Raw genomic sequence first — 24638 nt, forward strand, 5'->3', positions numbered from 1 at the left:
AAAAATTTTGTTTTCACCAAAGTTCCATATCTAAGTAATATAAAAAAAATATTATAAAAATGAAGAGTAAATGAAAATTTGGTTTAAGATCAATTATCACAAACTTGTAAGTTTTTGGTTCTATAGAAATTTAGATAGTTGTGTGTTATTAAAGCATTTTTAGTTTTGTCCTTAAATAGAATAATACAAATTATTTTTCTATTGGATATCTCATAATATATTTATTGAGATAAATGTATATGTCAATACAAAAATAATATATATATATATATATATATATATATATATATATAAATAAAAATAAAAAGTTTACTTGTCGAAATAAATTGAAGAGCATGATATTCATTTCAATACTAATCAATTGTTTAATTTATTTGTTTCTTTCATAACTCGTCAATTTGTTTGTCAATAAATTTATCTCAGTAAAGTTTCTACTTGTTTTGAATTTTAAAATGTACTTAAAGTTTACTAGTTTATGAAAAAAAAAATTGTATAAAAACGTATTTACTTTATTAAAATCACGAATGAAATATATTTTACTCTATATCTAAAAATTCCAACTTTTTAAAAAACTATATATTAAACAATTTTACAGATATAATTTGTTCACCCATTTTATATTTAAATTGAAAACTTCTATAAATTAAAATATTATAATTCTATCAAGTTAATGCATAAAATATTTCAGACATGAACAGAATACTATAGTTAACCTATGTGACCCAAATTGTTATAGCTCTTTGACAAATCAATTAAATATGGACAGATTAACTCACAACATTCAAATATCATGTCATTTGTCTGTAAATCATTAATTCTTAAGAATAAAGGTTATGATGTAAATCAAAACTAGAAAATGTATTTTTTATACGTCCAAATGGAGCCCTTCATATAGGATAACTTGGTCTACTTGAGACCAATCAATATAATAAGAAAACGATATTAAAACAAATCAATTATTTCAAATAAATCACACTTAAAAAGTTGTCGGGAAATCTCATTTCTGTAAAACCAATTTACATTATATATATAGAAATAAATCTCATTTTACTTACGAGTTTAACGAGGTTAAGTTACTTCTAAATTTTACTACTTTGATATGAAATCTATTTCGATTTAAAATTTATATAGCTTCTAATGAGAACATTTAAATGTCATGACTTTGGGCTATTCTTTTATTTATAGCAAATTTGGTTCTTGATGACAGTAAAATAATAAGATTATCTTTCTCAATACTTTATGAGATTTTGCATATATTTCTTATCTGAAGTTGGAATTCTACACAAATATTTTCTTCATGTTCATATTGTCCCAACTATAGTTTGCCTATATAATAAATTAAGACTCTTTTTTCAGCAACACACATCCATCAATAGTTATGTGCGGTGCATCCAATGTCATAACCTAATTTGTATTTTTTATGTATATGTTACGAATTCAGTGTATTGTTTTAAGTCTTTATATAGAAAGTTGTGAAACTTAATAATGTGCATACGTAGATAATAGAGGTATACCGATTTATGTTGTGAAGCGGACCAAACGACCACGCGTGACCACACTCAGCAACCACTTTGTTCACTTATATTTAATTCTCATTACCCTATACTACATATGTGGTTTATAGCTTCTATATCACCTCACACGCTCAATTACTGATATAATTTATAACACATACACTTCATATTTAATTTCACGTATTTCTCTGTAAAACACACAGAGAAGTATACACAGAAGTATACGTAAATTCTGTCATGAAAAGGTTACCGTTAGAAATCCAAGTGTGAGTCTAAGTTTCACATTGGGTAGAAATAAAAAAATAAAACACTATATAAAAATGAAGACCCATAAACCCATTACCTCTTAAGGTTTTGAGTTGAGAGTGGTATCAATGCTTTATATGGTTGGACTCAGCTATTAATATTTGTTATCCCCGATTAAACTCTCTCCTTAAAACCTAACAGTTACATACATGCATGTTGTGTCCCTTTTCTCCACCTTTTGGGTGTTTTACTCCAACGTTTGTCTCGCACTGCGATTTCCACCATGCACGTTGCAATATACTACATGCATGTACCAGTACTGTTAAGGTTCAAAAAGTATATTTTCACGGTTTTTTTAACGTGATGAAAACTTTTAACACATTTCCTTTTCTATCTTTCACAGAATGAGATTGGTTAGGCATGCTTTTTGCCAGCTAAATGTTGCAGTGTATGTGCTTCGTACGAACCAAAATTAATGCATTGAAGTCTTTTGACTCGTAATTGGTATGAGTTTTTCATACACAGCTAGCTACTGCAATAGATCAGTGTTGACTATAGACAATGATTTATATGCTTTCACACAACAATTTCTTAATTCTAATCAACGTATATATCATAAAACTTACACTTGTTAAGTTTTCATTGAAAAATAGTGCCAAAATAACTTTTGAAATAGTGTGCTACTTCTTAAACTTTTGTCCTTCATTTCATTGCCTACCTACACAGCTACTTTGATTTGTCGAACCAGTCATTTATCAGAGATAATGACAAATCAATCACTCTCTAACATTTCATAATTTCTCTTTATCTATCGTTTTTTTACCATAGTATACCACTTATCACACTTATGATGAGTCTTCAATAGCCTTTTTGTTTGTGATGTGATGCATGGAGAAAGCACGTACGATGGCCCCCAAGGCCATAATGAAAAAGGTGGAGGTACCAATGGAGAAATAATCAGTTTCTAAGAGTTTATCCACAAGTCTTTTCTTATAAAACTAAATTTCTTAAAAACTAAAAATAAATAAACTAAAGAATTATATATTGGAGTTTCTACAAATTAATCAAGTTTTTTGAGGAAGTGATTAGAAAAAAGGTTAGCTTAACTACTACATCATGTTTAGAGTGGAGACAAGTGAGGTAAAAAATAACTATCAAGTAATTGTTAATCCATGTATTTCTGTATTTGTTACATTTGTATTAAAATTAAAATTATTTATTTTCGAGGCTTTTAGTACATAAGTGAATGTTTGTTTAATATCCTTAAAATTATACCCTCTTGAAATGTTATTATCACAGCTGTTGATTCGTATTTATGTAACAAAATTATTTGTATTTATTTAATTATAAAATAAGGTATTAAAAAAATAAAGATATGTAAGGTATATCCACTATCCAATAGAAATAAAAATGAGACAAAATTTTTATTCCATTAAATATGAATAAACTTTTATTTGGGTATAAATGTAACATCCCAATTTCAGCAGCTTAAAACTAATAAAAAAAAAAGGGAGTTTCATCATAGTTCCAAAACAGATAATCCAGTGTACCCAATATATTAATACAGTCTTACAAAAGGTATGACTATAAAAATATATCACTTATACACTTTAACTAAACTAATACACTCTGTACTACTGACCACTGCTAAACCTCCTCTTCAACACTAACACGATGACTTTTCATCCTCCAGAAGTGCCTTTGACAACTGCAACCACATCTGCTCCCACCGAATAGGTGATCATTGCAAAAGGAAAACATACAACACGAGACAGACACACAACAAGCAAGGGTAAGCTAATCTGATTAAGGAATCATGCAGTTCATTTATAAACAGAGACCATGCAATCTTTCTCATTATCACCAGAATCATATAGACCACCACAACACATATACATAACTCTAGACTCGATATCCGGATTATGTAAGCGACATTGGATCTCTGGGTGGCTTGCACCTGTGACGGTTCCCAAACTCTGCAGAGTTTGGACACATGGAGTATTCACCCGACCGTTCCCAGGGTAAGTCCCCTCCACGTCTAGACTGGATCAAGTCCAACGACGAGGACCTCCTGCTACTCCTCACGACATAATCCATTATGCTCTATCTGAGCGTGAATGATTATTGGAGTTTCAGGATACCAACCCATACGGAGTCCTTATGTCCTTACATACACTAAAACATTCCTCTTAGAATTTCCCTTGAAATCCTAATTCAACCACATCTTCTCATATTCCAACTTCATGCAATTTCACTCCACATATTACCAGTCATAACAATTCATGCATATCATAACTAAGTTCACATTTTAACATTTAAACATAGCTTCATTCATTAGAAACAGAGAAATAACACTCAGTTGCAGAGGTTCTCGCTCAAGCTAGAAGGTCTCGCCCAGGCGAAAAGGGCTCTCTCGCTTAGGCGAGTCATTCTCGCTTAAGCGAGGCTCGAAACAGAAAACAACCCAAACTCTGGGCGAATTCTCGCTCAGGCTAAGCTGTCTCGCTTAGACGAGAGTGACTCTCGCTCAAGCGAGACTGGCTCGTCTAGGCGAGATCTCGCGCAGAAACAGGAGATGAATTTTTGGTGTTTTCGCTCAGGCGAGAGCTGCTCGCTTAGGCGAAAATACCAGATTCTCAATCTGTTCTCACATGCAACAGTAAAGAAATCTAGCACAATTCAAGCATACACTCAATTACACAGTTCAAGCACTCATACAACAATCAATCATGCAATTCAAAGTCATCAGAATGATTTCTATACGAAATTCAAGTAAAACAGTTAGCTTCCCTTACCTGTTATCCTATTTAGACAACTTTATAAACATCAACGCCTTAAAAACGTCAACACCTCTAACTCCACAGGATGCTCTATCTACACATAGAAACATCACAAGAACGATCAGGACATACCGTTATGATCACTGATCAACAGAGACTCATACTGATGATTAAAACGTCGCATGCAAGCGGAAGAGGGCCTGCATGCAACAGAAACAGAAAAAGACTAAAAAGAGAGCGGAAACTCAACTTACGCGAACGGAGAAACTGATCGGTCCAATTTGAAGAGCTTGCCGAGAGGATCAATCCTACGGTCTCGGTTCTTCAATCAGATGACCAGAGAGACAGAACCTCTAGAGAGAAGTCAGAGAACTCTAGAAAAGTGGTTTCTAGAGAGATGATGTGTTTTAAAATAATGAAACTCGTTTATAACAATTCTATTTGTACTAAAACCTTTTAATATTAAAATAATCGAGTCTCACTATTTTTAAACCACTATCACTTTTAAAACGCCATTTTCTAGGGTCTTACATTCTCCCCAACAAGAAAAATTTTCGTCCCCGAAAATTCACTCGTCAGATAGAAAGAAAACCATGCTATCCTCATGTTCTCTACAACAACCACCTAGACATGACTAACTTAACGATTGCAACAGCTAAACTGACTGAAAACTTTGCCTCTGTGCTAAGCGATATATGTTTAACAGTATAGATTGGATTAGTCACTACTTTCAAAGTAACTTTCCACCTTCCACCTTAAAACTTGAATGATCATTGACACCTAACCAACTCACTTATGTCTGATATGCTGACCCACCTTCCATATGTTCTCCACTACTTCTAGTAGGTGTTTACCAAAATGTAAAGATTTGCAACCGATCTCAACCTAGAACGCGATTGTTATCACTTCTCATTATCTAGTTTCTTCCTTGAGGTACCACTCATCTGACTTGGTCACACACGACTTCATAACATTCTTGACCACCCTATCCACCACCATCCTCATGACATCATGTTTCTCATACTGACTTCGACTAGGGCAACAAAGTCCATAATAATGCTATCCCACTTCCAGAGTAGACTCTTCACTTGCGGCAACAACGACCCCAAATTCTGACACTTTCTCAGCATTTTATTAAACCCTTTAATGTTCAACCATCTCTCTACCAATTCTTACTCTTCATTGTCGAACCAACCACTGCAATTCTCTTTCCGCTTAAAACACATACTAGCACTTTTCCACTTCTACGGTGATAGCACAACTCAATAACTTGATTTTGCTCTCTCGTTTCCTATCCATTTCCCTCTATGCAACTCCATACTTCTAGTTGTTGATGATCACTAAACATCTTTAACAAATCTTCATAACACTGACACATCTGTTGTTTTAGAGAACTCACTACCACATCAACCACCAGGTTAAGAGTAAGATACCCCCTCTTTTTCTGTTTTCCCACTATTGATAAGTATATCCCACCATTATTCCGCTGCGTCACTCTGATCAACAACCATTTTCACATATGATGTGTTTAACCACAATAAACCGCAAAAGAATAATCAATCATTAAAGCGCTGATCATGTTTTTCTTCAACGTCTTGACGACTCTCTTCACACTTGAGAAACTTGTCACGAAACCTTGATAATAATTTGCTTGTAAAACCTTACTTAAAGTCACTCTTAGAATTTCCTTTCCCTCAACACATTTTCCACTCATCTTAACCACTTACAGTCGTAGATCTTAACATATAATTACTTCCCTTTCCAAACTTTGTTAGACTAGATTACTAAAGATGATACACTGCGATTAAACCATTGATATTCCTAATAATATGTTTTTGATGCACATTTTGTATTCCTATATAAATCAATTAATCACTTTTTTTAATATTATAACACACCACAATCAATCCCTTTTATATTATGCATCCACTACTGTCACTTTTTCTTAATTTTATTGTTCTGATACACTTAATAAATTTCACATTATTTAAGGGTCGAGATCAAACACAAGTTAAATATTTCTTTCTCCTTCTATTTTCTAATGTGTCAATAAAACCATGACGAAGTTCCATGTTTCAAAATGAAAATGAACAATATCTTAAGAGATTTTATATAAATCTTAATATGAAACTTATTCACATTTTGAACTGTAAGAGAGTTCCACACTTCAAAATAGACAATATATCAATATATCAAGAGATTTTATTATAAATTAAATCTTAATATCAAACTTATTGAAACTGTAAGCTTTCACCTCGCCTCTCTAATAAATGCATTTTGCAATAACTAAACTCAATTCCTTTTCATGTGTATTACTAACTAAACCATATTCATTCTATCATACTCATCTTAATTATGTCATACAATATAAATTCGTACTAACAATAGTAGTTTTCATAGAAGAAAAACATGCATTAAATTTTCAATTTTTTGCAATAAAGAGGTGAGTATTAAATATACTCTCCTTTTTTTCTTATCACATTAAAATAAAATGACTTTTCTTTCTATAGATATTTTTCCCCAAAGTTTATAGATTTATTTTTTCCTTACATAATGAACCTTTATTATCATTACCCTTATCTAACCCACCAAATAGAAATATACTGATAATTACGTGTATCTAGGAATAAACCCATGTAAAGAGGGTGCGACGGTGAATTTCACTATTTTATTTTCATTCTCATAGTAAAGTCTCATTCTTATTCTTATCTTTATGATGTGTGTGAAACTTTTGTCTGAAATTAATGTATACTTGCACCTATACTGACTTATTTAGTAGTTTTAATATTAATTAAATAAATTTTTATAAGAAAGTAAAAATCACAGAAAACATAATATTATAAAAATTTTAATAGTTAAAATGATATACAATTTTTTCTTTAATGTCAAATTTTAAAAAATAATTATAATTATATAAATATGAGTAAATGTCAAATAATTATAAAAATATATAAATAATGAAATGTGTGCCTTAAATATTAATTACAAAACTAAGGATAAAAAAATAATAAAATTTATGAAACAACTTAAATATTTAAAGATGTTTTAATAATTTAAAATGAAAATGATTACGAGGATAATGACATATGTTGAAAAAAGGACAAATAAGTGAATGAATATGGATACAAGGGTGAGAGGAATATGTATATACTCATTCTAATTTTTATATTCAATATAGAATGTAGTAAAATAATACCTTATACTTATAAAAGAGTATTCAAAGAAAATATATATTATTTCACGGTGAAATTTGATTAATCTAAGTTTAACATATATTTTTACTATTTTATTCAAAAAAAAAATTCTATCTCTTTCAATGTGATTTTTTTTCTTCTACGTCCAAGATAAAAATGTAAGTATTTTTTTTTTACGAATTGTTCGATAATTTCCTCAATAATTGTTGAATTCCACTTAATTAGTCGGATCTCAAAGGTTCTCTCAAGAACAATTTTAAACTACAATTGACTAACCATCGTCTTTGAGGTCTTTGAGGTTTAGAGATGATGTGTGCTCTTAAACTTTTTAAATTATATATATATATAATAAAAATTAGGATGATACTCATCCTAATTTTTGTTGAAATTAAATAAAATAAATTTTTATTTTTTTTATAAAAAACGTCACTTATATTAATAAATAGTAATACATAAAATTTTGTTCATCTTTTTCTTTTATTTTTTATTTCAAGAAAAAAAACACAATTATTTTTTTTACTATCATTTCTCACATATTTTGTTTTATTTTGAAGAAAAAAAAATTCTCTTACCACTTGATATTAAAATATTAATTTCATATTTTTTTATTTCATGAGTTTTTTTATAGTATTTTTTTAAAGTAAAAGAAAAAGTTAAATATACATTTTTTTTTATAATCCGAGTTTTATTGTGACTTGATTATCATCAATTTTTTTTCTTAATAATTACATCATTCAATATATAATTAGATTCTCATAGTTTATTTTTTAGTGTATAATTTTTTTAAAATATGTATAAATAAAAGAATATATTTATTTTCTAAATGTGATAAAAGAAAAGCAAAGATAAAAATAATCCAAATTCAATTTCTACACCTAATTTGAAGTAATATGAAGTATGATGCTAATGATCAAATTGTTTATTTATATTATATTAATAAAAATGATGAAATATATAATTGAGTATATTATTTTAACTCTTCTTCTCATACATCTCCATTTTTTCAAAACAAACTTTTCTTCTTTTTTCTCTTAAAGAATGCAGCGGATATGGAGAATAAAGATGTAATTGGACATAAGAGCTATGGTGGCAAAGGTGACACGGTAGAGCAAGGACGGTATTTAATATCAGTAAGGAAGTGGTATTGATGGGGTTGCAGGGAGAAAAAGCCGAATTGTGAAAAGTGTGAATTTTTTACAACCGGTCCAACCCAAGTAATTGGGCCGGCAAATTCATTGATGAAGATAGGTTTTTGCTTTTTGCATCGTCCTAGTTGCTTCTTACACCTCATATTACAGTGTAATGGAACTCCAATTTCTTATTGCCTTGTAACCGCCTACGGTATGTATGGTTGATGAAAACAACTGCTTATCCTTAAACCCCTAAACCCTATCAACAACGTTGGACCCTAATTGACCAAATCTTTAACCTGCTTGGTTCACCCATTCTCCATGGTCATCGCTACATTAAAATTCGCCTGCAAACCCAATCCCCTTCTTCGCTCTGCTCCCTTCCAATGCGTTCGCAAGGTTTCACCTTTTTTTCTAAAACCTTACCCACCATTCTCATTTTTCTTTATCTTCTTTCCCTTTTTCAATTCTGTCTCAGTGTTCTTTTTTATTTTCCTAGGTTGTGCCAAAATCTCTCCCTGCGCTTCAGGTAGAGGAATGTAAGGCCTCAACTCGTGGACGAAGCAAGGGGACAAGCGAGCAACTCATATTAGGTTTTTCTTTGTTTCAAATGCCTAATTAGATTTTCCTGTATTGATTTAGTGAACCTGGTGGTTCTGAAATCTTCTTTCTCACATGTGTTGAATTGGTAAAGAAAATAATAGCAAGGTCCCGGCATGGAAGAAATTGGATTCCAAAGAGCTTGGACTTCGGAATTCCATGATAGCAGTTCCAACCATGAAGGTTCTGAGTGTGCTGAAGAGAAAGGGTTCGTGCTAATCTAACTCCTCATGTAGCTTTCTCAACCTGGGTTTTGTGTGAAAGAGAGGAAGAGCGTTTTCTTGATTTTGTCTTTTCTTATAAGAGGAAAACGGCTTATTTGCGCGTGTATGTGAGTCGTTTGTTGGGTGCATTATTTTCTCTGAACATCTTACCTTTTACTTGTATGTGAATGATTTCTTACTTTTTTCAATTAATGGCTGTATCGAATGATTCAAACTGAAAAAAGAGCTGGACTATAGTTCGTTCTTCCTGAACATCTCCCTGACCAGTGCATGATCTATGACATAATTAGAAGCCACTTACTTATGACTGCGCAAGACATTGTTTGCTCTACGCTTTTAACAAGTGTAGGGCATTTTTTTGTAGGCGTTGTTTTCTTGAGTTATTTTCTGCCTGCGCCAGGCTATTCGATTGGAGCTATCCATTTTACCAAGTAACTAATAGGGGTCTGGAAATATTAATCTTTACATTTTGTTGTGTTCTTGGTGTCTCTGTGTGCACCCTTTAAGATAAGATTCAATGGTTTCTATGTTTGTCTCTGCAAGGGGAGGTAAGTGCATGACTGGTAGTAACCCCTTTTTCTTATTGTAGGGCATGATGTATACCTTGTAGGAGGCTGTGTTCGAGATCTTATACTAAAGCAAACACCAAAAGACTTTGATATTATAACTTCAGCGGACCTTAGAGAGGTTACCTTTATTTCGACTTTCATCTTCAAATTGTTGATGTGTGTACATGGCAGTTTACTAAACAACTCTGTGGACCAAGAGATAAATTATTTGTAATTAGAAGGGCAACATGTGTTTTTCATGTTGGCATCCTGAGTTTGTAACATGTGCATTTTCTGTAAAAGCTAATTTATACAATCTCATTTCAGTCATTTTAAAGTATACATTTCTATATTGGGATTTGTGTGTTCAGACTTTAACATTGCATGTTGAACATTAACTCAATTTGTAGGTGAGGAAAACATTTCCATGGTGTGATATAGTTGGTAAAAGGTTCCCAATATGTCATGTTCATATGGATGGTACCATTGTTGAGGTTGGTACAGTTCGCTTTTGCTTTAAGCATTCTACATTTTATTTGAACTATCTTCGGTAGGTGATTGCTATGATTTTTCCTTAAGGGCAGTTTTCTTTTCTTTTGCGCTTTTCATGATAGTTTTATTGTCCTTTCTAATTAGGTTTCAAGTTTTAATACTGCTACATGGAAGTTGAGGGTATACTTCACTCATGATATTGAGGCACCTAAGAACTGTGATAAGGGGGACTTACTTCGGTGGAGGAATTGTTTGAATCGTGACTTTACAATTAACGGGTTGTGCACTGGTTCTTGCCACATATAAATGGAATTCTATTCCTTTTTCTCTCTTCATTTGGCCACAAATCTGTTTTCTGTAACATGACATATCCACTTTGTATACAATACAGCTAGTTAGTTAATCAATGTCTTGCTCTTTCAGGTTGATGTTTGATCCATATGCAAGAATTGTCTATGATTACATGGGAGGAATGGAAGATATCATGAAATCTAAAGTATGCATGGATCTCTTTGAAGCTGTTGTTTCTTATATTGCCCTTTCTAATCAGAAATTTGAACTTATGTAACTTAATTTTCTGTGAATAGGTGAGAACAGTGGTTCCTGCAGCTACTTCTTTTCAGGAGGATTGTGGTGAGTCTTTTGTGGAGGGATTAACGATGTTAAAAAAAAAACTATTTCATTCTCATACCTCATGTATGACTATCTGACTCGATTTATTTTCTTCAGCCCGCATTTTACGTGCAATTAGAATTGCTGCTCGCTTGGGGTTTAGTATTTCAAGGGAAACGGCTCAAGCTATTAAAAATCTTTCATCTTCAGTGTTAAGACTAGATAAGGTATTTAAAGGGATCTTCATGTCTGCTTTATTATATGAACATGTAAGAATATTCTGGCTTAGTTACCCCTGTTAATTGTTGTAGAGCAGGCTTCTGATGGAAATCAATTATATGTTGGCTTATGGATCTGGTGAAGCTTCTTTGAGGCTATTATGGAGATTTGGACTTCTAGATATACTTCTTCCATTTCAGGCAGATAATGATTCCCTATTTTATTTTCAGAATCTCAGTCATGGAATGCTAGCCTAATTCAGATTTGATATTACAGGCTGCTTATTTTGTCCGCGGTGGATTTCGAAGACGGGACAAAAGAACCAATTTGCTTTTGGTAACTCCGTCCTTCTTTAGGAACTTCAGACTTTATAACATGCGGCAATTTAAAATTTTTTACTGGCATTAGTCTAGTGGGGATAACATACAGAATATAACTTTGCTAAACTTAGAACATGTATCATATTTATCAAGTTGTGCATTAAAACGTATATATTTGTTTGGAAACTAATAATTTTTATTCTTTGCTTTCGTGGATACTTGGAAATAACAATTAGACTCTAGCATGGAGAATTCCTTGTTTCCACTTCGTTAAAAATGCTTATTTGTATCAAAACTTGTGTATTCTCATCACCAGACGCTCATTGTTATTCAAATATTTTTAGGGTATGAACGTTAAAGACATCCATTTCCTTCTATTAAAAAGAAAAAAGACTTTCAAGTTCTGAACAACTAATGAAGGGTTGGGATTTTTGTTTTCAATATGAATGTGGTTTATTAGATTATCTCAGGATAGTTGCACGTGTTACTTGAGTATTAATTTGAGTTGATAGATTCTTAGCATCGCATTTGAACATATTTTTATTGGATCTGCTTGAATTTTTTCTGCAGTCTTTCTTCTACAATGTGGATAAACTTTTGGCACCAAACCGTCCATGTCATAGCAGTTTATGGTAAGATCTGTGGAACAGTGTGGTCTGTTTATTGCTTTACTTTGTTAGCCACATGTGATAAACGTAATGTATAATGCTGAAAAAACAAGGGAATGACAGCGTTGTACCTATAAAGGAATTTTCTTTTTTGATCTTGTCCTAGGAGGGCGTGGCCTTGAAGACATGAATATCAAATTTAGAAGTCCTTTCTCCTTTTTTATTGTCGGTGAAATTTCTCAGAAAGAATGTTATTCTCCTGACTCTTTTTCCAGAGTTAAGCTCGTAATCCGCATCAGTTTTCTTGTTTTATGAAAGCTTTTCAAGTTATGTAACTATCCCATTGCTTTGTTAAATATTTCCAGTGCCTATGGTTGCCATGAATCCTCTATAATATCTTTGCCCAAAATTATTTTTGGCATGTGTCAATGGGGCTTATAACTTGGAGAGAGTTCTAGAGCAATTGGAACACAGTTTTTTTCCCTCCTAAAAAGATGTCCCAAGTAGGTTCAAGCCCAATATCTCAAACACTACCATGTTCGAAGAGATCATCTTTGACCATTAGGTTAAATGCCCATAATCATCTATTCCATCTTTTGCCTCAGGTGCACCATAGCTATTATCGGACTCTTATATTGAGATTATTTCTTAATGCCATTAGATTAAGTACAAGATGAATGAATTTGCACCTATACCTGGGAAATTTCTTCTCTTCGTTGATGAACCTTTTTAATTTTTCTTTCTAAATGGAGGTTTTGGCTCTTCAAAAATTTATTTTAAAACTGATACTTTGAGAGCTTTTGATTGAACTCAGCTTTATATACTGTAAGTATTGGGTTTTTTCTTCTCATATTTCTTCAATTGTAAGATTAGGTTCTAAAAACTATCTGATAGCATGATTAGAAATCTTTATAGGCTGATTGCTACTTAGGTCCCCAAAGCAAGACTCATAGGGAATCTGTGCTTTCAGGGTTTCTGTCCTAGCATTACACAAGGCGTTGAGTGATAAACCAAGAGATTGCTCGGTCGTTGCTGCATTTAGCCTGGCACTCCATAATGGTGGAAATTTGTCTGAAGCAATAAGCATAGCAAGGAGGATAAACAAACCACATGATACCAGATTTCATGAGTTGTTAGATCCTTCAGGTCTGGATGAAGAGGATTTCGAAGGTGAGATTCTGGATCTTGCTAATTCTGTTAAAGAGTCATTGTCGCAGATGACAAATGGGCATTTGGTCTCTGGGGCTTTGGCTGGCTATCCTCAAGCTCCTTATTCAGATCTGGTGAGCATGTGTGTGTGTGTGTGTGTATATTCATATAGATTTTATACATGCTTCTGGATAATGCCACCCAGTAGATGAACTGAACTAGGATAGAAGCCATTAGTTCATAATCCATAAAAAAGAAACTCATTGTTTCCCTAAAATAGCGCGCACACACACCCTCAAATGCAAGCATGCAAAGAAACAAAAGATAAAAAGTGTAATCCTTGTATAGCACAATTGACATCAATGCGCTGCTAAATAACGAGTAAGAAATTGAATTATATTCTTGGAAAATTAAACTATTTTGTTTGTAATTCCTTGATTGGCAATTTGATGACGTTGGTAGACAAGTCAATTAAACGCATAAACCAGATATTGGATGCTAATTAGATTTTTGGTCAGCAATTTAAGGCTTTCTCTATTTATATTTGGCTAATTGGTCCTGGCTATCATCTTTAGATTATACTGTTAATCGTTCACAATTTGACAGGTGCTTATCCCATTAGCAATGCACCTAAAAGCTCTAAACTTTTTTGACTGTGTGAGAGTAAGTGCTGACGAGAATTATTCGTCAAAGCAAGGTAGAGAAATAGATTATGATTACTTAGCTCGTGGAGACTTGCCAGAAGTAAGGCATGTGTTTGCAAGGATTGTATTTGATACAGTATATCCACTGCACTTAGACCGAAATCAGTCCAAATAAGGCTCTGGATTTTGATGAGGCTAGTTTGAAGTTTTATTTGAAGTTTGAGAAATTTGATGCTCAAGTAATAATCGTTGAAAGTTGGAATAATGTGCGGTGAAGGTGCATTTCACAGGGTAGTTGCAGGAATTATCATGACTTTGTCAAGAGGAAGTCAGCGGATACAAGAGGGACAAACAGTTTCCACCCGCAAAAAGATTTTCGCCCTTTTCTTTTTGTTCCCGAGTGTCTCATTATTTTTTAGTTTTACAGATATCAATCTTACATTTAGTTGTCTTGTGAGGTGTGTGTATATATGACAATTTTAGATTGCCAAAAGTTCAGTAACATTGAATTTATTCATTAAGTTGTCATACGTGTCTTGTCCTGAAAAACAAAATTGCGGGCATCCCTTTTTTGGCTCAACAATGCAAGCCAATACCAAGATAATTGAGGTTGACTTCTTTTCTATTTTTATTTTTTTTCTGATTGATTTTTGAAGCTTCAGGCATAATGGATTGAAATGAGAATTCTTGAACTATTAGGTGTAAACTTTTCTTTATACAATATATCATTCACTGTATATCAATCTGTCTATATATTATTATTACTATTATTCTACGAAGCAATACGGATACAAGAATACGGCTAAACGGTCATATGCGGTTAAATTGTAAAATTTTAGGATATGCTTATGGCTATATATATATATATATATATATATATATATATATATATATATATATATATATTATATTCATAAATTAAAAAAAATTAAGGGAAACATTTATAACAAAAAAACTTGTATAAATCGTAATATATAACTCTCATATTATGAAAGTTATATGTGATATTTTTAATTTAAAAACAAATAAAATAAAAATATATGATTCAAATAAAAAAATACAATATAACAACAATTATATAATTCTATAAATCGTAATATATCATCTTTGGGATTTAAACTTTTGAATAAAAATTAGCTTATCTTTTTATATTATTTGTTACTAATAAAAGTATAATTTATTATTTAAAAAATATATTATGAAAGTTATATTTGATGTTTTTAATTTAAAAAAAAATGATTCAAATAAAAAAATACAATATAACAACAATTATATAATTATATAACAAATTATATTTAAATTTAAATTAAAAAATGTGATAACAGAAATATGATTTAATTTTTAAAATTAAATGAAAAATAATAATTTAACTGAGAAAATTACGTAAATTTTTTAATATTTTGTTTATTTAAAATAAATAAATAAATATTTAAAATGAAAGTGATTTAATTAAAATAAATATAAAAAAACTTTTAAAAGAGCATTGAATTCAAGCGTAAAGGCACAGAAGCTCTGCATTCCCTGCATTTTCCAGAATTTTCAAAGAAGAGTCTTTCCATCACAGAAGATGCTTTGTTATCAGCAATTTACAGCAATAGTAAAAACATGTTGGCTCCTCTTTCTTTTCTTAAATAAACCGGATGTGCTGATGCTTTTATTTATTTATTTATTTTGGATCAAAGAAGAAATAAAGATGATCCATGATGTAGTTTACGGGTAGATGTTCAAGACACGTCGCCTCTTTCTTTTGCTACCATCCATTTATCTTTATTGTAATTGTTTTTTCAAATCCTTTTATGGAAACTAGCTTTCATATTTATAACAAGTTTTAGATGCTGTGGAGTGAAAATATTCTATGATCAAGACAAGTTTCCTTTTTTCTTCTTTTCATAAAACCTTCCTTCATTCGTTGAGATATTTGAGTAGAGCTTTTGTATTGGAGCAGAATGATCCGAAGTTTAAATTAGGAAAAATAGTTGCTACATTCCATAAAACACAATTCTCATGCCCGTGGAAACAAGATTCTCTCTCTCCTTTTCACAACCGAGCTAAGAATCAAATACAATTTGAAGAAAAATAAACGAAGAACAAAATCTGAACATAGATTATTTTTGACAAAAAAAATCCCCTTTCGCATTTCCCTAGTATCTGTGATTTCTACTTAACCGGTGCAGGAGCACTTCCTCCAGTAGTAGGCCTGGAAGAAAAGGAAACAACAAAAAATATCATTTGACATTTTCGGAGAAAGATATGATGTGATAGAAACTAAGGACATAGTACGATAATAGCTACTTACAGTCCTACGAATACTTTAAACGAATCATAGAGTCCCCACTGTGCTCCGGTTAGTGTTCCGATCATAACTATACGAAGAGGAAGGCCACGAGTGAAAAGACCAACCACCCCAATCTTCTTCACAGCCTGAAAATCCAGCAACAGTTTAAAGACAATGAAACATTACATTACATTACATCACAGAATGTGTTATGTGAATGTGGTGTGTTATTTAAGGACTCACATCACCAATCGTGGCTCCCTTGGCATTGTTGAGAAAAGAAACGAGGTTGTCGGCAGGATGTGAGACAACTGCACACAGCACACCTGCTATGTACCCAGCTGCAAAACTCACTCCAAGCTGCTTATTTTTGCTGCACTTCTCCTTCGGGATTGGGATCACGTTTTTGTAAATCATCTCCACAACCGTCTCAAAGGAAGCAAATTTCATCATCGTGTCTGACACCATCACCATGAAATCAAATAAATGCATGCAAGCTTCAAACTTTTGCGTCCCACACAAGTTTAATGTGTGTTTAGATACATGAAAATTGTCATAGACTAATCAACTGGTAACACAAATATGGAATTGTTAAAACTTACATGGAATTTGACGGCCCCAAAGAGGAACTATACCTTTATACAACCTGGATATGAAGTGAAACTCATCAAATTTGAATTCCAAAACCTAAAACTACTGATACAGAATAGTTAAAGAGGAAAACGCATACCCAGAAAAACCCTCAGCCTTGATAAACTTGGGCAACCCATCAGACAAACCTCGAGCAAAGCCAGGCTGAGTTTGTACACGAACTTTGACAGCCTCCATAGGGCAAAGGGCAATATCAGCAATAACTTCAGCTGAAGCAGAACCAGCTAGATATATGATCGTTTTGTACTTCACTGCATTCTCGGCTCCTGCAAGGTCTGAGTAATACTTCTTGAAGAACTCATAAAACCCAAACTTGCATGCTCCTTGAGCACTGTACCCCAGCAGAGTAGGCACCCATCCCCTGAAGAAACCTTTAGCACCCTGCTCCTTCAGTAACACTCCAAATCCTGATGTGATGTTCTTGTACTTTACGGGATCAATCTGAAAATAGCGTCAAACATTAATGTCTACAATACAACTTTTTCTTTCTGCATTACTTTGAAAGCACAAAATCTAAGCAACATATTGCAGAACGTAGAAAGACTCATATACGCGACATTGCAACAACAAATGAAAATTGCTAAATGGATCACAAAGTCTTAACTTGGTTAAAGACCAAGGTTTCGGAGATGTTATTTACAAGAAATTTCTCTTGACAGTGTTTAAGAAAATACAAGCTTCTTATCATTTGGACCAACATTTTTGTTTTCATCCCTGTGATGACATCTTTTGAAATACCGTTGGAATGAAAGAGAGATCCGAAAAAGGAAAGAAAATAACCTGCATGTTGCACTTGACAAGATCGAGAGGAGTGACAGCCATGTGGGTGAGTCCACAACTGAAGACCCCGCCGGCACTGCATGCTCCATAGTAAGCAGGAGAAAACATGCGGATTTTCTCTTTTGGTGAAAGGATCACAGGATTCTTGGCCCCATTTTGCGCTGGCAACGATGATGATGATGATGGTAGCAATGGTAACCCATGATTGGTGTTATTACTCAAATGGGACAGTGTTTTTGATGAGTATAAGAATCCAGGAACAAGAGAGTGGCGAGATTGGTCTGAGGGAGCCATTGAGACCTGACAAGAGAGTTTTTTTTTGTGTTTTTGTGTGACTATGTTTATGTCGATTGTAAACAGAAATGGGAAAATAGAATGTTGTTGCCTGAGATGGGCGACAGAGTGGGAGGGTTTGTGGTTAGAAAGGGTGTGTGAAGGGTGAAAATGAAGTAGAAAAAACGTAAATCATGTGAGTGTGATGCTTTCATGTCCCTTATTTTCGCAGTCTTCTTATACAGAGGCTATTTCTGTTAGCTTTTGACTCTGTAACCTTTCCATTTTTCATGCACCACTTTCATTCTTCACGATTATTATATAAAAAATGTTTTTTTTTTTTACGTAACACATATTTTAGTCATTAAAAAAAATAACTTTTATATATGTACAAAAGGAAAAAAATGATAGATATAAAGTATGTATAAAAATTTATTGTATTACAAAATAATAGTTCCCTTGCTTATATTTCTTTTGTATCAACCACTCACATCTATGTTTTTATACTTAAACAAAGTGTTAGCGAGAGTTTTATCTCCTTATTAACTTTATTTAATTCTACTTAAAATTATTTCAAATGTGGAAGGTCAGCAAAAAAACACTATGTAATTTTAACTCAACCACACTTATATTATAAACTATTTATTTCCATTGAGGATTTTTTATTAAATTATCTACTTATTTTATTAATAAATAAATAAAATAAAGGGTTAAATATGTTTTTGGTCCCTTAACTTTCAGTGAATTTTAGAATTAGTCCATTTTGAAACTTTGGACCAATTTAGTCCTCCATCTTTTGAAATGCGTGAATTTAGTCCTTTTAATCAAATTTTGTTAAGTTTATTTGACATTTCAAGCGTGTTTCATAATAGTATTTGACTTAACATTAAAGCAAAAATGTGTCAAACAGTATAAACAACTCAAATACAATTCTGAAATGCGTACAAAACATCCAATAAACCTACCAAAATTTGATTAAAAGGACTAAATCCACGTATTTCGAAAAATCAAGGACTAAATTGGTCCAAAGTTTCAAAATGGACTAATTCCAAAATTTACTAAAAGTTAAGGGACCAAAAACATATTTAACCCTAAAATAAATTATACTTTGCCATTGATGTACACGTTTCATCAAGTAAGTTTGTCTTATAAACTTAATTATATTTTGTTAGCTCCTTCTCTTCCTAGACATAAGGTAATATATTTGGTTTCAAAATATGAACATCGATAGGTTATGTTTCACACATGCGTTATCATCATCGAAAGATTATATATATATATATATATATATATATATATATATATATATATATATATATATAATCAATTTTTGTTAAGTTTGGTTCACTAAGGAGATACAATATTAATGAGATATAAGTTAAGTAAGGGATTGACACATCTTTTAATCCAAAACCTTAAGACAATAAAATTACGAGTCTTCATTCTTATATGAAGCTCCACTTTCTTATTTCTACCATATGTGGGACTTAGACCCTTCCACATTAGTACAATCATGAGTATCTCGTTTATGTACTGTTGTTCTTCTTAATGGGACACGTTTATCTGAAATTCTTACCAGTAAGATTTTCGATACAGGGATCATACTGCATTTGTTTGAGTCGATCATTAACTATCAACTCTAGTACCACAGATAGGTTTTTCATAAAGGAGACACCGAAAGATTTGGTACCAATAAGTCGTGACCAAACCCATATAAGAGACCAAGACACTAATTCTAACCCAAAACCTTAAGGCAATGAGACACCTCCCTCTCAAACAAGTATCTAGTGCGACTATTATTTGTACTGCATTCTACAATTAGACACGCTTTCCTGAAATAAAAGACTTTTGATGCAAGGAATCCTTAAATATTAGGGTCCTTCACCCACTTTGTACCGTACTCTTCTAAACCGTCCCAGGATGAACTATTGACATTGATACCACTATGAGGTCTTTCAAGTGACAATTGTTAAGGAAAAAATGTTGCAGGTAGTATCAATTGTTCCATGATGGAACTCAAGTGGGTCAAATCACAATCAAATCGTGGTGCTTGGACCATTATACTTAAAAAAAAAATCGTCTTTTACTAATAGTTATAGTTTTTGGTTTAATAATGAACACTTGATCCATCAATTAGTATCAAAATCAAGGTGACAAGTTCGATTTCAATGGACAATTATTAAGAGGGAGATTATTGCATACTAAAATTATAAAATTAAAAAATATTATGGGTATAGTTTTTTTAACTAAGATGAGTTATTTTATTTTGATACAGAGCAACATTTATGTATAAGTTTAAATTTTTATATGAAGTAAAAATGTGCCAGATAAACACGATGTATTGTATAAATTTATTCATAATTATTTTTTGTATGAAATGAAATAACTTGTTCTCTTATAAGACATAAGACATGTAGCATGGAAATTGACTCCAGTATGTTACTTCTTTCCATTTTGCTGCTAAATTAGTAAGATGATGATTCACACAGTATAAAGTAACTGATAACTGCCACCTCAGTTATGGATAGAATCTTCATTGAAAGAGCAACCTCAACCACTCCTTCATTCCCCTCTCTGATTTCATCCACTATACACCAAAACACATGCTTTACTTTCCAACTAAGCACAAACTACACACAAGTTGCCTCAAATATTCAACACTCTCACTTCATAAACCCAAACCCTATCTCTTATCATTTCCCTCTCTCTGCACCCAAAACCTTACCTTCAATCACAAAGGCAATGGCATCTCTTTCAGCCACTTCTCTCACCTTCCAACCCTCTCTCAACTTCTCTACAGCCATCTCACAGGTTCCAAAACTTCAATTTCTTACAACTGCTAACAACAAAACTTATAACATCATATTTCTCTCTCACTCTTTTCAACTCACTTCTTTCATATTTCATTCAATTATTCTAGTATAAAGTACCTTGAAAAACCCAATTCAAATTTCTGAATATCAATGCAAGTGAAAGTTTGAAATGTGTATAAAGGAACATGATTTCATTTGGGTACTGGAAATTAACATGCAGGGGTGCTACAAAACTTCACCTTTTGGTGCAGTTTGTGTGGGATGGAACAGGAGAAGCTTCCCTTCTTTGAGATCCTCCCGTTTTCGCATTTGTGCAGTGAGTTTTGGTCCCTTCTGAGTACTCTTTCCCTCAAAATTTGCAATGACAGAAGTTAAAGGTTGAGTTTTGTTAATTGGGCAGGTGCAGGCACAACCAGAAACATTACAGAAGGTGTGTGATATTGTGAGGAAACAACTTGCTCTCCCCAAAGAATCCGAGCTTACCCCAGACACCAAATTTTCAGATCTTGGTGCTGATTCCCTTGACACGGTAAGACACAAAACTTTCATAAAACATTGTTTTCTGCTACATTTGATTCAGAGGCTTTACTTATAATATTTAGCATGAAAAACAAAACTGTGTGGCTATATGCCGTTGCTAAGATATATTACCTATCTTTTGTTTTTAATTGTAGGGTTAAATATGGTTTTGTCCCTTAACTTTTTGGTGAATTTTTGAATAAGTTCATTTCGAAATTTTGGACCAATTTAGTAATTCATCTTTTGAAATACGTGGATTTAGTCATTTTAATCAAATTTTGTTAAGTTTATTTGACATTTCAAACGCGTTTTATAATAGTATTTGACTTAACATTAAAGCAAAAATATGTCAAATAATATAAACAACTCAAATACAATCCTAAAATGCATACAAAACATTAAATAAACCTAACAAAATTTGATTAAAAATATTAAATCCATGTATTTCGAAAGATGAAGGACTAAATTGGTCCAAAATTTCAAAATGTACTAATTCCAAAATTCACTGAAAGTTAATGGATCAAAAACATATTTAACCCTTAATTTTATTCACAGATATATAATATATTTTATTCTCTTCTATTATTATAAATATTATGTATTATGATGATATTTTATATTTTACTTTTTCTTTTATATCATGAGATATTGTATTTTATATATTCAACAAGTCTCTGATAAATCAATATGAGAAGTAAGAAAGTTCTCTAAGTTTTTTTTCTTTTTCATGGCTTATACATATATCAGAGTTAGGTTAGAGTCTATCCTAACGAGATTTTTTGGATATTTTGTTTCATCCGCTATCGGACCATTAACCGACCATCCACTAATTTCTAGTCCCACGCGAGATGAATATATCTCTGCGTGAGAGAGTGTGTTGGAAGTCCCATATCGACTAGAGATAAGTCCAATTCACAATATATAAGTGAGTGTAATCCTCGCTTTAATAGCTAGTTTTGTGGGATTGAGTTAGGTTTAAAACTCACTTCTAATATATTAGATGAAAAAAAAAACACCTTCCATCTTGTTGGGAAATTTGTTGTGTTGTGATGTGTGAGTGAAAGAGTTGAATTTGTATTATAAGTCGGTAGAATGAATAATTGTTGTTGTTGTAATGTTGTGGTAGGTGGAAATAGTGATGACTTTGGAGGAAGAGTTTAACATCAATGTTGAGGAAGATGGGTCTCAGAACATCTCAACAGTTCAAGAAGCAGCTGATTTAATAGAGAAACTGGTTCAAGAGAAAAAAGTGGACCAGAACAAAGCAACTGAAGCAGCTTAATATCATTTCTTTATTTTTCCATTGTGATTTTCTTCAACTTCATAATTGGTTTGCCCCAAAGCCTTTTATTTTTGTTTCAAAGCATAAGCGTCTCATTTGGTTTTGTAGGTAAAGATGTTAGGTGATGTTACCTTTTTCTCATATTCAAGTGCTTAATTTTCTTTCTGCTTTTCTTTCAAATTGGAAATTAAACAGCAGCATGCTCTAACTTAAATTCTTGTGTCAACAACATTCTTTGTTATGAAATTATAATTATTGTGTTATCTTTTTCTGAATATTATTATTCAGAATATTACATTAAAAGTAAAGTAATGTAATTATAATTATTCAACCAAAATTGTACTCATTGAACCATTAGCTTAGAGACAAAACCTTGAAATATTTCATTATTATAGATTTACTAATAGTTCAACAAACAGTACTGTGTGGTATTGTTTGTAGAGAAATTATGGGGTGATATTCAACCATCACATTTCTATAGTTTCGATCAATATTCATGTAACATATTTAGGTTTAATTGTTTAATTAGTACCGTGATCCTTATGTTTAGACTTTTTAATTCATTTTAGTCAATATATATATATATATATATATATATATATATATATATATATATATATATATATATATATATATATATATATTTATTGTGTTTTTGTGTGACTAATACGATGATGTTGAAGTGCTGTTTGAGACATTAGATAAAAGGTGAAGCTATTGCTTTTAATGAATTTTAAGGTTAATTTATGTATGAACTTCAATTATATCATTTTCCTTTTCCCAACGTGTTTTTCTTTTTTCACACCATTCTTTCTCTGATTGAATGCAAAAGGAAGTAAGAATTTTTCACACTGTAGTCGAGTCATATCTCAATTTTAGGATTTAATGTAATTTTGCCTTTGTAGTTACCAACTGAAAACTTAATATGCCAAACCACAAACTATTCCCATCCTATTCAATTAAAAACCTTAAAGACATTTTTCTATCTCTCCTCTTCTTTCTAACTTATTAACATAATTTTATCAAGCTAAAACTACAATGGAAATGGTGGTTAAAACTGAAAGATTTCTTGCTTTATAAAAATTAAGAGTAAATAATTTTTTCATTTACTTAAAACTTAATTTTAGTATGCTTGGTTTGGTTCGAAGGTTTTGGTTTCTATACGTCTTTTTGGAGCATAGGAGGAAACAAATTCCTATAAAAAATTGTAGAAAAGTCATAAGACTATAATCGAGTTCAACTCTATAAGAATTTAACATTACTTCTAACTCAAAATTTGAGGTACTCCTTTATGTCACTCAAAACAAATTCCTATAAAAAATTGTAGAGAAGCCATAAGACTATAATCGAGTCCAACTCTATAAGAATTTAACATTACTTCTAACTCAAAATTTGAGGTACTCCTTTATGTCACCCAAAGATTTCACATCACTTTTTAACTTATGTTTGGACGAGGAATTTCAATAATTTCAAGAAATTAAAATGTCTCATTCGATTCGATTCGACCCAGGCTGACCTAGTTTGACTTTTGTCTCGACCTAGCTTGACTTTCGTCCCGACTTGACCTAACCTAACTCAACTTTCAACCCTACTAGACCTTTGTCCTGACTTTGCTCAATCTTCAGTTTGGCTTGATCTTCGACCCAAATCGACTTATCTTAACCAATTAGCAATTCCACAACTTGAAAAATTTCAATTTCTTTCTTTTTTCGGTGAATTTCAAACTTATTTTAGTTATTTGAAATACTTTCTTTTATATTTCTCA

General features: G+C 32.0%; 3 protein-coding genes across 3 annotated transcripts; 2 read left to right on the forward strand and 1 right to left on the reverse strand.

The window, feature by feature from the left end:
• Window positions 1–9073: 9073 nt before the first annotated feature.
• On the forward strand, window positions 9074–14894 carry LOC114178797. The gene is made up of 14 exons (XM_028064896.1): window positions 9074–9263; window positions 9364–9457; window positions 9559–9672; window positions 10278–10375; window positions 10647–10730; window positions 10873–11006; window positions 11152–11224; window positions 11316–11361; window positions 11458–11567; window positions 11652–11759; window positions 11836–11895; window positions 12450–12511; window positions 13458–13770; window positions 14243–14894. Exons 1-14 carry the CDS (start codon window positions 9186–9188, stop codon window positions 14453–14455), a joined length of 1587 nt encoding a protein of 528 aa, XP_027920697.1. The 5' UTR covers window positions 9074–9185; the 3' UTR covers window positions 14456–14894.
• A 1344-nt stretch (window positions 14895–16238) lies between these two features.
• On the reverse strand, window positions 16239–18398 carry LOC114179904 (mitochondrial phosphate carrier protein 3, mitochondrial-like). Its single transcript, XM_028066400.1, has 6 exons — window positions 17987–18398; window positions 17286–17647; window positions 17158–17201; window positions 16799–17013; window positions 16577–16701; window positions 16239–16477 (listed from the first exon to the last, which is right to left on the reverse strand). Exons 1-6 carry the CDS (start codon window positions 18278–18280, stop codon window positions 16438–16440), a joined length of 1080 nt encoding a protein of 359 aa, XP_027922201.1. The 5' UTR covers window positions 18281–18398; the 3' UTR covers window positions 16239–16437.
• A 2428-nt stretch (window positions 18399–20826) lies between these two features.
• On the forward strand, window positions 20827–23136 carry LOC114177151 (acyl carrier protein 1, chloroplastic-like). The gene is made up of 4 exons (XM_028062407.1): window positions 20827–21070; window positions 21293–21388; window positions 21473–21601; window positions 22718–23136. Exons 1-4 carry the CDS (start codon window positions 21002–21004, stop codon window positions 22871–22873), a joined length of 450 nt encoding a protein of 149 aa, XP_027918208.1. The 5' UTR covers window positions 20827–21001; the 3' UTR covers window positions 22874–23136.
• Window positions 23137–24638: the final 1502 nt, after the last annotated feature.

Source organism: Vigna unguiculata, chromosome 3 (genome assembly GCF_004118075.2).
Source record: "Vigna unguiculata cultivar IT97K-499-35 chromosome 3, ASM411807v1, whole genome shotgun sequence".
NCBI lineage: Eukaryota > Viridiplantae > Streptophyta > Magnoliopsida > Fabales > Fabaceae > Vigna > Vigna unguiculata.

Bases quoted from the DNA above. Each gene is read 5' to 3' on its own strand.
- LOC114179904 (XM_028066400.1), bottom strand. From the start codon at position 18,280: ATGGCTCCCTCAGACCAATCTCGCCACTCTCTTGTTCCTGGATTCTTA. The intron at 17,648-17,986 runs GTTATTTTCTTT...CGCTATTTTCAG, and splicing joins TTGTCAAGTGCAACATGCAG to ATTGATCCCGTAAAGTACAA. The intron at 16,478-16,576 runs GTAAGTAGCTAT...CTTTTCTTCCAG, and splicing joins TTTAAAGTATTCGTAGGACT to GCCTACTACTGGAGGAAGTG.
- LOC114178797 (XM_028064896.1), top strand. From the start codon at position 9,186: ATGGTCATCGCTACATTAAAATTCGCCTGCAAACCCAATCCCCTTCTT. The intron at 11,896-12,449 runs GTAACTCCGTCC...TTTTTTCTGCAG, and splicing joins AAAGAACCAATTTGCTTTTG to TCTTTCTTCTACAATGTGGA. The intron at 13,771-14,242 runs GTGAGCATGTGT...ACAATTTGACAG, and splicing joins AAGCTCCTTATTCAGATCTG to GTGCTTATCCCATTAGCAAT.
- LOC114177151 (XM_028062407.1), top strand. From the start codon at position 21,002: ATGGCATCTCTTTCAGCCACTTCTCTCACCTTCCAACCCTCTCTCAAC. The intron at 21,071-21,292 runs GTTCCAAAACTT...ATTAACATGCAG, and splicing joins TCTCTACAGCCATCTCACAG to GGGTGCTACAAAACTTCACC. The intron at 21,389-21,472 runs GTGAGTTTTGGT...TTAATTGGGCAG, and splicing joins CCCGTTTTCGCATTTGTGCA to GTGCAGGCACAACCAGAAAC.